Below are 15,039 nucleotides of genomic sequence, written 5' to 3' on the forward strand. Positions count from 1 at the left end.
CATGCGACTCTTGATCTCAGGGTCGTAAGTTTGAGCCCCATGTTGGGTATAGAGATTACTTAAAAATAAAATCTTAAAAAAATAGTGTTTATATGACTGTATAGTTTGTTAATAGCATACTAGGCTATATACTAAGATTTATTTCTTTACTTGCTCAGTCTTTTTTCTTAGAGTATCACTGTCATTCTTTCCTTCTTCCTGATAATATTTTTTTCCTGAAACCTCCATCATATCAGGAAGTGTATCTAATCCCACCAATCTTTCTTTTTTTTTTTCTCTTTGGGACCTTCCTTCTGGAGCCCTTCATTCTTTTGCTTTAATCTGGGCTGGCTACTTTTTAGGTCTGTTGCACAGCTGTTGTTTTAGGATTTCCCTTAACTGTTCTCCTAGACCTCTTCCTATGAACTATCTCCCAAACTATCCTCTGTGAGGGTAGAATCAGGACCTCTGTAAGTATACACAATAGATTGGTAGGTTAGTTACAGAATTCTCTTGATTTACATTTTGGTTGGCATACAGTGGGAACTCAGAGATATTTGCTGAATAACTTAGTATGGTCATCCAAATGTTACTGATGCTTTGTACCATGAAGCTTATAGGGTTTGTTTTTTAGCACAAGGTCATAAATATTAAATAAGCAAAGATAAATGAAATTACACGTACTCTGTGTATATGCATAATTTTCTTACAGAGAAACTCAAGTGTGTTTAATATAAAGAGACACTAATAACACTTACTGACTGCTCCCTGAATCTGAAACAGAGCCAACAGAGCCTCAGGGAACAGACTAAAGACACATTCTTATATAGCTGTAAAAGCAAATTAATAACAAAAGTCACGGTGAGAGGGTGAGGGTGCCCCTCTTTCAACTTGAAATACTTAAACAAATATTGGATTTTACTGAAAATAAGTCTTGAAACATGCCCTCAATGTTGAGATGCTCACCAGATAATTTTCAGCTCTCCAGAAATATTTATTTCTATTCTATAAAGCATTTAAAAATAATTCTGATAATTTATTCTTAGAAGTCACTCATTTAGGAGAGACTCTGGTGGCAAGGGGCAGTAGTTATTTCAATAGCTGTGAATGGTATTAGAGAACTGGCAACTGATGGAAATATGAGCAGTAGTATATAGGATGAGAGTGGGCTTACCTAGGGAGTAATTCTAGATAAAAGGCTTAATGGTTTCCCTATTTCTCTCCTTTTTTTTTTTAAGATTTTATTTATTTATTTGACAGAGAGAGACACAGTGAAATGGGGAACACAAGCAGAGGGAGTGGGAGTGGGAGAAGCAGGCTTCCCGCGGAGCAGGGAGCCAATGCAGGGCTCAATCCCAGGACCCTGGGATCATGACCTGAGCCGAAGGCAGATGCTTAACGACTGAGCCACTCAGGCGCCCCTCCCCATTTCTCTTTAAAAATTTTGGTGCTATAATAATGAGACAGAAGAAAGAGAAATTAGGGAGTTGATCCCATTTACAATTGCACCAAAACCCATAAGATACCTAGGAATAAACCTAACGAAAGAGGCAAAGTATCTGTAGTCAGAAAACTATAGAATACTCATGAAAGAAATTGCAGAAGACACAAATAAATGGAAAAAGATTCCATGCTCATGGATTGGAAGAATAAATACTACCTACAGCAATCTACACATTCAATGCAATCCCTTTCAAAATACCATCAACTTTTCAAAGAGCTGGAACAAATAATCCTAAAATTTGTATGGAACCAGAAAAGACCCCGAATAGCCAAAAGAATGTTGAAAAAGAAAACCGGGCACCTGGGTGGCTCAGTGGTTAAGCGGCTGCCTTCGGCTCAGGTCATGATCCCAGAGTCCTGGGATGGAGTCCCACATCGGGCTCCCTGCTCAGCGGGAAGCCTGCTTCTCCCTCTCCCACTCCCCCTGCTTGTGTTCCTGCTCTTGCTGTCTCTGTCTCTGTCTCTGTCAAATAAATAAATAAAATCTTTAAAAAAAAAAAAGAAAGAAAAAGAAAACCAAAACTGGTGGCATCACAATTCCGGACTTCAAGCTGTATTACAAAGCTGTAATCACCAAGATAGTATGGTACTGGCACAAAAACAGAAACATAGGCCAGTGGAACAGAATAGAGACTACAGAAATGGACCCTAATCTCTATGGTTAACTAATCTTTGCAGAGCAGAAACGGATATCCAATGGAAAAAAGACAGTCTCTTCAACAAATGGTGTTGGGAAAATTGGACAGCCACATGCAGAAGAATGAAACTGGACCATTCTCTTACACCATACACAAATACAGACTCAAAATGGATAAAAGACCTAAATGTGAGACAGGAATCCATCAAAATCCTAGAGGAGAACACAGGCAGCAACTCCTGTGACCTCGGCCACAGCAACTTCTTACTAGACACGTCTCTAGAGGCGAGGGAAACAAAGGCAAAATGAACTATTGGAACTTCATCAAGATACAAAGCTTTTGCACAGCAAAGGAAACAGTCGACAAAACCAAAAGACAACCAACTGAATGGGATAAGGTATTTGCAAATGTCTGATCAGATAAAGGGTTAATATCCAAAATCTATAAAGAACTTATCAAATTCAGCACCCAAAGTATAATCCAGTCAAGAAATGGGCAGAAGACACGAACAGACATTTCTGCAAAGAAGACATACAAATGGCCAACAGACATGAAAAAATGCTCCACAGCAGTGGGCATCAGGGAAATACAAATGAAAACCACAAAGAGATACCACCTCACACCTGTCAAAATGGCTAAAATTAACAAGTCAGGAAACGACAGATGTTGGCGAGGATGTGGAGAAAGGGGAACCCTCTTACACTGTTGGTGGGAATGCAAGCTGGTAGAGCCACTCCAGAAAACAGTATGGAGTTTCCTCAAAAACTTGAAAATAGAGCACTCTATGACCCCAAAATTGCACTACTGGGTATTTACCCCAAAGATACAAATGTAGTGATCCAAAGGAGCAATTGCACCCCAATGTTTATAGCAGCAATGTCCACAATAGCCAAACTATGGAAAGAGCCAAGATGTCCATCAACAGATGAATGGATAAAGAAGATGTGGTGTATATATATATATAATGGAATATTAGCCATCAAAAAAAAAAAAGAGATCTTGGCATTTGCAATGACGTGGATGGAACTAGAGGGTATTATGCTAAGGGAAATAAGTCAATCAGAGAAAGGCAATTATCATATGATCTCACTCATATGTGGAATTTAAGAAACAAAACAGAGATCATAGGGCAAGGGAGGGAAAAATAAAACAACACAAAACCAGAGAGGGATACAAACCATAAGAGACTTTTTTTTTTAAAGATTTTATTTTTTTGACAGAGAGAGACACAGCAAGAGAGGGAACACAAGCACGGGGAGTGGGAGAGGGAGAAGCAGGCTTCCCACTGAGCAGGAAGCCTGATGCGGGGCTCAATCCCAGGACCCTGGGATCATGACCTGAGCCGAACGCAGATGCTTAATGACTGAGCCACCCAGGCGCCCCCATAAGAGACTCTTAATCATAGGAAACAAACTGAGGGTTGCTGGAGGGAAAGGAAAGGAGGATGGAGTACTGGGTACTGGACATTAAGGAGGGCAAGTGATGTAATGAGCACTGGGTATTATATAAGACTGATGAATCACTGAACTCTATCTCTAAAACTAATAATATACTGTATGTTCATTGAATTTAAATAAAAAAATTTTGGTGCCATGTGGACAAAATTTACACACCCATATGTGAAAAATGACTTTCTTTTTTTGCATACATTTTTTACTTTTTTGGAAATTAAATATGTAAAAAGATTAAAGAGACAAATAGTTCTCTATTGCATGTTGCAAAAAACCCAGTGACCCTGCCCCACACCATTCCCCGCTTTCCATTCCTTACACAGGATGTGTCTCCCCAGGAGACATGGGGGTACCATTCTTGCTGTTCTTGATTATATTGTTTCTTTGTTTCTACTCATCTCCTTCCCTTGGGGCCCTCCCCTGTACCCTATCTATCTACCCAATACTATAGAGTGTGGAGTAAGGAAGTGAGGACACCTCATTTACCTTCTGCCCTTCACTCTCTCTCAGACCCTTCCTTCTCAGCACCCAAAGGCCTTTCTATTTCTTATATTGCAGGAACTTTCCTTCCATCAAACCCTTGTCCTATTTACTCTCTCATTCATTTAAAAAACTCTGTATTGTGGTCTTCTGGGCTTGGATTTTATAAGCCTCTTTCCTCAACAAAGCTTGACTCCAGGGGCGCCTGGGTGGCTCAGACGGTTAAGTGTCCCACTCTTGATTTCAGTTTAGGTCAGGTTCCTGGGATTGAGCCCATCAGGGAGTCTCCTTCTCTCCCTCTCCCTCTGCCCCTCCCCCTGCTCACTCTCTTTGTTTCTCAAATAAATAAATAAATAAATAAATCTTAAAAAACAAGAACAACAGCAGCAACAACAACAACAACAAAGCTTGACTCCTCCAAAAATCACAAGTGCTTACTTTCAGGCTGTTGTCTCAATATGGACTTCAAAAACTCTGTTTTGAAACTTACCCATTTTCAGCGGGGTTCTATCCGTCCAAAGAGGCATTTATTTCCATTGATTCAATCAGTGGGGGTAATGATGGGCCTACCATAACTACGGATTATCAGGAAGGAAAATCTACTGATTTAGTATCTCCCCAAACATTACACTGAGATTACTATACTCTAAGAATGTATTTTATGGAGTTTGATTACACAGATAGAAAATCAATGTTACCACTAAGTAAGTCTGTAAGTAGTGAAACTCATCCTTGGAATGCATCACTGGTGCGCCTTATTATCCAGCCCACCCCTTCTTCCTGGGCACGAAGATCACCCTTCCCAGTCCTACTGTAGGGGCCAAGTGAGAGGTTCTAGCCAGTAGAATGCAAGTGGAAGTGAAGGCTGAGGCAGTGAATAGCTGCTGCATGATGCCATAGATTTCCTATTCCCCTTTGAAAGTGGCATCTCATGTTGAGATAATTAGCTGCCTGTCTTATATAAGACTTTGTGTGCATAAGGGACAAATGTTTACTATGTTAAGATACTGAGATTTTGAAATTGTTTATTATCAGAACACAAAGCTAGCTTATCCTAATATGCCATCCTTCTTTGGCCACTGACCTATTGCCTAGTTATTATTACTATTTTTTTAAAGATTTTATTTATTTATTTATTTGACAGAAGAGAGACACAGTGAGAGAGGGAACACAAGCAGGGGGAATGGGAGAGGGAGAAGCAGGCTTCCCACTGAGCAGGGAGCCCCATGCAGAGCTCGCTCCCAGGACCCTGGGATCACGACCTGAGCCGAAGGTGACGCCTAATGACTGAGCCACCCAGGCACCTCCAGTACTGCTTTACTGATTAGTGCCTAATTAACTATACTGGCTTATTGCCAAATTAATGAGGGTATCTGTTATTGAGAAAGGTGTGTTACTTTGACAGTAGAAATCTAAAATTTTTTTTTTACAAGCAATGAAACCCATTTACTCATTTAAAAATATTTACTGAGTGCCTATCATGCTGGATATAACAGTATTTAAAAAAACACAATTTTGCCCTTATAGAGCTTATATTCTAGTGCGGAAGTCAGACAAAAATTCAATCAACAACCACAAAAATCCTTGCGAGTTAGGATAAGTGTTTGGAAGGCAATAAACAATGGCTGAGTTAGACATTAACAAGGGGGGAATCTAAATGGTATGATGGGGAGGGAACATTTCAACTTATATATGAATAAAGTGAGGGGGGAAGTATTCTAAGTCACATGTGGAAAGATCTTAGTGAATTCGAGAAACTGAAATAAGACCAATGTGACTTAGAGAACAAGTGGCAGAATATGAAATCGAAGAGATATGCAGAAACAGATCATGCTATGGTAAGGGGTTTGGATTTTATTTTAAGTTCCATCAGACAGGATCACCTTAATCTTCCCTTGGCCAATGCCATACAGTTAGCCACATCTATGTTCATTCCCCCTCTGCTTCAACAAATGATTTATTCTACATCTTTTTGACAGTTAATTCCTCCTTTCTACCGTCCCAGTTATGGTTACCCTTTCCTGTCCTCTTTTCATGTGCTTTACTCCTCAGGATCTTCTGAATCTTCATTCTCTCTCCAGTACATCAGTTCTGTCAACCAACCTACAAGATACTCCATCATCTTCTGCCTTAAAAATACACCTAATCTGATCCTATCTTATCTAATTGATAGCTTCTGATCTATTTCTATTTCTTTGTGTTCCTTTATAGTCTCGGGTTTAAAAATAATTTGCATGCTGACTGCTGATTCCCAAACAAGACCTCTCTCTGAAGCTCTAATCCCATAAACCCAATTGTCAATTTATTGACTTCACTTGAATAGCTGGATACAAACACTCCCCACCCCCTGCCCCCATCAGTGGATGATACATCAGTTTTCTTCGTATCAGTAAGTGATTCTACTGGCCATTCAGAAGTTCAGGCACCCAAACCAGGAGCCTCCTTGATCACTCCCTTCTCTTCACCTTCCTATCCTGATTATCAGTAAATTCTTCAATTTGTAACTCAAAAACACATCAACTTAGCTCACTCCTGCTAATGTTAGCTTTCATGATTTCTTGCCTGGATTTCTGACATGATCTCATGACTTGCCTCCTTACTTCCACCTTGCCTTTCTTTAATGCATTCTCTACATAGCAGCCAAGTGGCTATTTTATTTTAACCTAGAATCTTTTATTAAAAAATTAAAATTTGGTAAAATAAACTTTTATAACAAAAGTAGTATATGCGCTGTAAAAAAATTACACAGAAAAGATAGGCAAAACCCATAAATACAGAGAACTGATGGTTGTCAGGGGAGGGGTGTGGGGGATGGGCAAAATCGGGGAAGGGGAGTGGGAGACAGGCTTCTAGTTATGGAATGAATAAGTCACGGGGATAAAAGGTACAACCTAGGGGATAGAGTCAATGGTATTGTAACAGCACTGTGTGGTGACAGATGGTAGCTACACTTGTGGTGAGCATAGCATAATTTTTTTTTTTTTTTTAAAGATTTTATTTATTTGACAGAGAGAGACACAGCGAGAGAGGGAACACAAGCAGGGGGAGTGGGAGAGGGAGAAGCAGGCTTCCCGCAGAGCAGGGAGCCCAATGCGGGACTCGATCCCAGGACCTTGGGATCATGACCTGAGCCGAAGACAGACGCTTAACGACTGAGCCACCCAGGCGCCCCGAACATAGCATAATTTGCAGACTTGTCAAATCATTATATTGTACACCTGCAACTAATGTAATATTGTGTTTAAGCTATACTTCAATAAAAAATTAATTAAAAAAACTAAGCAAAATTCAACGATTATTAAAAAAAAGGTAGGCAAAAATAAAGAAAAAAAAATATATTTCCACTTCCAAAGATTACAACTGCTAACACCCTTACGGTATAATCCTAGATTTTTTTTTTTGTAGTACACAAATACACATATTTTGCATCTGTAACCAAAGTGAGATACTGTAACATATATACTGTGCTGTGACTTGCTCTTTTCAGTTAATAATCTCCATTTTTCAATGGCAATACATTTTTATCTTACACTCAATCTATACTGAAATTTCTTTAACTGTCCTGAAAATGCATTTTATAAGGTGGTCTGTTCATACCAGGATTCAATCCACTCTTGGTATACCTTAAAGTTCTTTTCATACTAGCAGTGGCTTTTTTCATAACAATGCATTGTTGAAGAGATGGGGCCAGTTATTCTGCAGAATGTTCTACCTCCTGGATGTTTGGTTGCTTCCTATGGATCATTTAATTGGCTCCTTTAACCCCTGTATTTCTTCTTCTTTTTTAAACATTTTATTTATTTATTTGACAGAGAGAGGGAGAGCGAGCAAGAGAGTGAGAGAGAGGGAGAGTACAAGCAGGTAGAGCAGCAGGGAGAGGGAGAAGCAGGTTCCCTGTGGAGCAGGGAGCCCGAGTTGGGGCTTCATTCCAGGACCCTGGGATCATGACCAGAGCCGAAGGCAGATGCTTAACTGACTAAGCCACCTGTATTCTAATAAATTGTGTTGGATGCAAAGGTCTGATAGACTCAAGTTAAACATTTTTGCTTGGGATACATAATAGATGATATTGTATACTTCATACTACATCCCATCAAGTGATACAATATCAGATTGATGCACAGGGTGGCCTTTTAAAAATGTAAATTCTATCATGTCAATATTGCTTAAATCCCATTTATCGCTTCCTTTGCATTTATTCTATAATACAAATTCTCTAACTTGGTCTGTAAGGTTCTTAATGATTAATGCCTGCTTACTCCTCCAACTTTATTTCATTTCATTCCCCGTGTGGTTTTTAAGTTCTTGCCATGGTTTGCTTCAACTCCCAGAACAAGGGAAGTGCCTGCCTCCTAGGGCCTTTGCACTTGCACTCCCTCGGTCTGGGAGGCTCTCCCTTGCCACTCTTCTTCTAACGTCAAGCACTTCTCAAACTTCAGGTCATTTTAAGTTAACCTTCTCAGAGACGCCTTCTCTATTTACCTTGTTTAAATCAGGTTCTTCCATGGGAAGAACCCTAATATCCTACATTCCAAGCACCCTGTTGTTTGCATGCTTTGTCCACCTTAACATCTGTGTCCTTACCTGACTGTAAGCTGCACAATGGCAGGGACTTTGCCTATAAGGCTCACTGTACACTCAGTCCTTGTATATAGCAATCCGTTGAATGAACTACCATAGGTCACAATAACCCTGAGGCTGCAAGGTCTTGGAGGTCGCGGAAAACTCTCCTAGATGGCAGTAACAGTACTTCACCAGTTGTTCGGACGGAGGAATAGTTACTTTTAGTGAGAGCGCTCGGTCCACCCGCTACGACAGTGAGCAGGAAAGGGAGAGTTCCACTTGCGAAAAAAGCCAGCTTCTTACCACGCAGCCCAAGCCGAGCTGGGCCCAGGCGAGCTGCACCGGGCACCCCCCACCCCAGGGCCGACTGCCTCACGTGACTTCAGGCTGCGCGCCGAGTGCGCCTGCGCGGGAGGTCCCGGAAGTGGCCGGACCCAAAGCACCGGCGGAGAGCCCGTCCGTCGGCTCGTCGGTCCGCCGGTCCGCCAGCCGAGTAGTCCGCGCGCCTCGACTCTCGTCGCCGTCCCGCGGTCTGTTTGGCCCGAACGGCGGCCGAGGTCCTCACCATGGCGACGTTTATCTCGGTACAGCTGAAAAAGACCTCGGAGGTGGACCTGGCCAAGCCGCTGGTGAAGTTCATCCAGCAGACGTACCCGAGCGGCGGGGAGGAGCAGGCCCAGTACTGCCGCGCGGCGGAGGAGCTCAGCAAGCTGCGCCGCGCCGCCCTCGGCCGCCCGCTGGACAAGCACGAGGGCGCTCTCGAGACGCTCCTGAGGTGGGCCCGGGGGCGAGCGATGGGGAGGTGGTCTGCGGCCTGCCGCCCCCGCTTCTTCCTCTGCCTTTCCTGCGTCCCTCCCTCGCACCCACGGCCTGGCTTGACCCGGTGCGTAGGTGTGGTCTGCATTCCTTCCTGGTGAGCAGGAGCGGCCCCGCAGGCCACCACTCACCCTGCCCACTCGTCCTGCCGGCCCGCCCCAGCCCTTGGTCCGCTGGCACTCAGTCCCTCGTATACCTGCGAGGAGCGGTCTTGCCACATTTTCCCATAAGTAATTTTCTTCACTTTTTTGGGGTCTCTGAGACTCCACCCTTCCCCCATTTTTGCATCACCGCAAAACTTTCTTCGCCAGGTTTAGATTTCATAATAGTAGTTGCTTGAGGGAAGTGGGAGAATTGGGCCACTGGAACAAACGTCACTTGAAATTTTCACTTGAAATGAGCTGTCTTAAGTTCATCATAATCAAATGACGGAGAATTCCAAAGGTTCGGAGATTATTTGAAATTAAGCTTCAGTGACAGAACGTTCAAGATAGGTTGCTTAAAATCAGTTTGTTGACAAGCAGGTATGCACATAAGGGAGTGAATTTGTTATCTTGCAAATGCTTAATGAGCTCATGCTGTATTTCATGAGGGTTCCGTTTGTGGTACTTTTCGGATAGGATGACAACATTTTTATAGTACTTTATAGTTAAAAATTTTCTTTTGCCTACTTGGTACCTATGAGGAACATAACTCTCCTTGTTTCAGAGAAACCTAGATTAAACTAGTTTGTTCTGGTGTCTGAAAAGTCTAGGAATATTGCTTCTTTAGCTTTAAACATCACTGGAGATCATCTTGTGTTGGTGATGATTCCCTTAATTTAGGTGAGCTTTGTTCCTGTATTGGGAGACATGGTCCCCCGCAGCTCTACTGTGATTACAGTGGTCCGTAATACTCAGGATCTTAAATGAGAGAGTGCTTTTCTCCTTATCTCTGGTGAAAGTCCTTGAGAGGTCTCTGATTGGGTTGGCTTGTGCCCATTTATGATAGTGGGAAATAGGGGAAATAGGCTAATTTAATTGTCCTTGTCTGAGTCATTCTGCTGGTTTAACTTTTCCATCCCACATGGATTGGGGAAGGGCTGGTTCCCCAAAAGGAGTATACTGAATAGATTGCTCAGAGAGATTATGACCCTTTGGTGTCATTTTTAAAGATATGACTATTGGGTTGCAAAGATCATTAGTTTGATAACTTAGTATGAGCATTTTGTTAAGGTAACCTAGGAATTCTTAGTCATTTTTTAGAACTAACATACATTAAAAAAAACTCCAAAGTGATTTTTATGTAGACAGACATAGTATTCAGTGAGGATTTTCCATTAGTAATATTAAGAAAGCATGGATGTGGTATAACGAACACTATGGTAACAGTCTTGTTAAGTAGGTTAAATTTGGTCCCAACCCTTAAGGAGCTTGGAGTGTTCAGAGACAATTGGTCCATAGTTTTAAGACTAACAGGAAAGAGGGAATAGTGGATGGTGGTTGTGATAGGGTTCTGCTGTGAACTTTTAAAACTTCATTCATTTGTTCAATCCTTTATTCTTTTCTCAGGCATCAATGTGAGAACTATTCCTAGGTACTAGGGCTGTCCCGGAGATAGTCTCTTTGAAAGTAACCATGTTTCATCAGTCACTTCTATATTATCGTCTTCTAGTCCATTCATTGCACAGCTATATGTATTTTTTTCACTTGTTGCCCTTCTAGTGTGTTAGGATAAGCTAACAGATATACTATAGTCTATTAAATTTTAACATGGAGGTGTATATGAAAGTTCCTTGGGTATGTAAAAATCAAACAGTTGTGAGACGTTCATTCAATCAAGCAAGCAGAATATCTTCCTTAATTTTTAAAAAATTTTATTATTTTTTTAAAAGTAGGCTCCACACCCAATGTGGGGCTCGAACTCATGACCCTGACATCAGAGTTGCATGCTTTACCAGCTGAGCCAGCCAGGTGTCCCTGGAATATCTGCTTTAATAATCATGTTTGGGTAATTGTGTAAACTGAACATTAATTTACATGTTTTTACTGTAGTGAACTTTTATTTTTTTTAAAAAGGGTTTATTTATTTATTAGAGCACATGCAAGTGTGAACTGGGGGAAGGGGAGAGGGAGTGAGAGAGAATGTCTAGCAGACTCTCCCGCTGAGCCAGCTGAGCTCGGAGGCAGATGCAGGGCTCATCGTGATCTGAAATCAAGAGTTGGACGCTTAACTGACTGAACCACCCAGGTGCTCCTAACTTAATGAACCTTTTTTTTTTTTTAAAGATTTTGCCCATTTATTTGAAAAAGAGAAAGGGAGAGAGAGAGCACAAGCAGGGGGGAGCGGCAGGGAGAGGGAGAAGCAGGCTCCCCGCTGAGCAGAGAGCCCTACTCGGGGCTTGATCCCAGGACTCCGGGATCATGACCTGAGCCGAAGGCGGATGCCCACCTGACTGAGCCACCCAGGTGCCCCACTTAATGAACTTTTAAATAAAAATTTTGAATCAGAAGGTTGGAGCTAACTTCTAAAGAATGGAAGCTTGGTAAGTACTAGTACACAGCACCATGTAGAGGTCCAGTGATGGACTTGCTTTTGTATCATTACTAACTCATAGAGCTCTATTAAAATTTCCTAAAATATACATTTATGAGTATCATTGAGAATGAACATCATCCATTACAAAGTGGCTTTAACTAAAAATTGATGAGAAGAGCTTTGGTAAACTTTAGGGTGATCAGAGAGGAACCATGCTTTTTGGGAAGGAAACTTCAGATATCAGTGTCTGTGTCTTTTGTGGCAATTAGGTTTTTTTAGAGAGAAAGCTTCCAGTCTCCTTCCATGAAAAAGCCTGGTTGTCAGCTTTTTGAAATTTGATCAAGGGGAATAGAGGTTGGGGATTTCAGCCATCCTACATGCAGTCTTTTATATTATCTGGTTTAGTGTGACACCTGTATTAGGGTTGGATTTAGCTGCATGTACGAGATCTTAAATTATCAGTGAGTTATATTATGATTGTATTCCTGTGTAAAAAGCTGGTGGATAGGTAGTTCTGGTCGTCTGGGGCTGGTATAGTGGGTCTGTGAAGTTCATCAGGCTCGGGTGTCTTCCAGCTATCTGCTCTGTGAAACCTAGAGTCATCATTCTCAAGGCCCAGATAGTAGTCATACCTAGGTTTCAGATAATAGGAAAGAAGAAGGGAGAAAGGAGGCAGAGGGCTCAGTTCCCAGAATATTTCCTGGAAACTGCCCCACAACACCCTGCTCATATGTTATTGGCTCTTAACATATATCCACATCTCCTAGAAGGGTAGGATAGAAAAGGGAATTTTTATTAAGGGCAGCCATATACCCACCTGAAATCTGGGGTTCCATTAGTAAGGAAGAAGGAGAGAGAATGATGCAGGCAATTAGCACTCCCAGCCGTAGCCTCTCAGTCCGCATCTTCCTCCCCCTTAGTTGTGCTTGATCCCCACCTTAGCTGTGCTTGATATCCCTAACATTTTTCTCAGAGTAGAGGAGGTGGGAGCCTGAAGGTTTCTTCCAAAGATTTTCAACCATACCTTCTCTTCCCGGACACACACTAAATTCCTTTCTTGAGTGGTACCTTATGTTTCTCAATTCAGATCCTTTCTGGCTTCTCTGGGATGATTTGGCTTACATTTTGTTAGTTCCTCCCCTTTAGGCCGTCAGATTTTCAGCTTTCTCTTCTCTGCTTCATTCATCTACTTCTCATCTTTTAGAAAATTTCTGAAACCTCTTGTATGCTATTGTGTTGTTTCCCATTGTTTTTCTCCTTGTGCATTTACATCTTTTAAATTTGTATTCCTTTTTTTTAGTGGAATTTTGGGAGGAAACAGAGAAGGATGTTTATTTAGATCTCTGGTTAACTGGAAGAGAGTTACTTGTATTTTTGGCTCTTCACAGTGGTTTTATCAATTTATATTCCCATCAACAGGTATATGTGAGTTTTTTATTCCTCCACATCCTTGCGGATACTTGCTAGTTAATTTAAATTACTGCTTTTTGCGAAATGATGGATGAGCGATGGTGTCTTGTTTTCAGCTGCATTGCCCTGATTTCTCTGAGGTAGAGCATCTTATATTTATTTACTGGTCACTTAGTTTCTTTTTCTGTGAATGGCCTGTTCTTTTTCTTTGCCCATTTTCTGGGTTGCTTGTTTTTTTTTTTTCTTACTGATTTTTAGCAGTTTTTTTAATATTTTCTGGTTATTTATCCTTTTTCCCATTATGTATATTGGAAATATTCACACCTGTGTATTGTTTCTTAATTGTGTTTATGATACCGTTTGTCATACAGAAGTCCTTGCAAAATGTTTTATTTTCATAATTGGTAATTGTAATTTTTTCTTATTCCTTTTTTTTTTTTAAAGATTTTATTTATTTATTTGACAGAGAGAGACACAGTGAAAGAGGAAACACAAGCAGGGGGAGTAGGAGAGGGGGAAGCAGGCTTCTTGCGGAGCAGGGAGCCTGATGTGGGGCTCGATCCCAGGACCCTGGGATCGTGACCTGAGCCGAAGGCAGATGCTTAACGACTGAGCCACCCAGGCGCCCCAATTTTTTCTTATTCCTAATGTGCATCTGTTACATGTGATTTTCTCCCTCGATCAGATCTGCTAAGGTTTTGGAGCTACCTTTTTTTTTTAAAGCAAGTCAAGGGGTGCCTGGGTGGCTCAGTTAAGTGCCTGACTTCGGCTCAGGTTATGATCTCAGGGTCCTGCGATGGAGCCCAGACTCGGGCTCCCTGCTCAGCCTGGAGTCTACTTATCCCTCTTGCCACCCCCCCCCCCCCCGCCATGCGTGTGCGCGCGCGCGCGCTCTCTCTCTCTCTCAAATAAATAAATAAAAATCTTAAGTGTATGTTTTTTGGTTTGTTTTCTCCCTTTGCCATTCACTTTTCTTTTTCCTCTTTCTGTATTGAATGATTAGCTTTCCCCCTCTTTTGTTTTTCTAATACATTTATTTTAGGACTGTATGCTTTTTCTCAGTCTGCTTTTGGCTACATCCATTGGTTTTTTTTTTTTTTCTTTTTTTAAGATTTTATTTATTTATTTGAGACAGAGAGAATGAGAGAGACAGAGAGCACATGAGAGGCGGGAGGGTCAGGGAGAAGCAGGCTCCCTGCCGAGCAGGGAGCCCGATGCGGGACTCGATCCAGGTACTCCAGGATCATGACCTGAGCCGAAGGCAGTCGCTTAACCAACTGAGCCACCCAGGCGCCCCCATTGGTTTTGATATTAGTATTTTCATTGACATTTATTTTTTTAATAGTTTGTAATTTTAGTTTTGTATTAACTTGAGTCATTTATATAGGTCTTGTAAAAATTCTAAATTTGTCATTCTCTTGTGAGTTAATGTTTAGTTTGTTGTGTTATGGTAGTATCGTTTTCATTTGTAAAATGTATAGTTGATGGAACTAGTCTTGTAATTTCTGAATTCTTTTTTCAAACACCAGTGTTTTATAGATCAGGAAAGAAAATACTGCTGTTCCATTTTACTTCACAACTGTTGCTTACGTTCTGATTGTTAATTTGGGGGTGAAGATATTAAGATAATTTTAGCTAATGACATTATTACAAATTTGTTACTCAAACTGTGTGGAGGAAAT

At 41.3% G+C, this 15,039-nt stretch overlaps 1 protein-coding gene across 1 annotated transcript in view; it reads left to right on the top strand.

The window, feature by feature from the left end:
* The first annotated feature begins 9,033 nt into the window (after nucleotides 1-9,033).
* Nucleotides 9,034-15,039, top strand: part of PDCD6IP (programmed cell death 6 interacting protein) — a 67,779-nt gene continuing 61,773 nt past the window's right edge. The window contains exon 1 of the mRNA XM_081818092.1: nucleotides 9,034-9,389. Coding sequence (XP_081674218.1) covers nucleotides 9,181-9,389 — 209 coding nt within the window. The 5' untranslated portion in view covers nucleotides 9,034-9,180. The remainder of the gene's footprint in view (nucleotides 9,390-15,039) is intronic.

Source organism: Leptonychotes weddellii, chromosome 1 (assembly GCF_054177405.1).
Source record: "Leptonychotes weddellii isolate Sample4059 chromosome 1, ASM5417740v2, whole genome shotgun sequence".
NCBI lineage: Eukaryota > Metazoa > Chordata > Mammalia > Carnivora > Phocidae > Leptonychotes > Leptonychotes weddellii.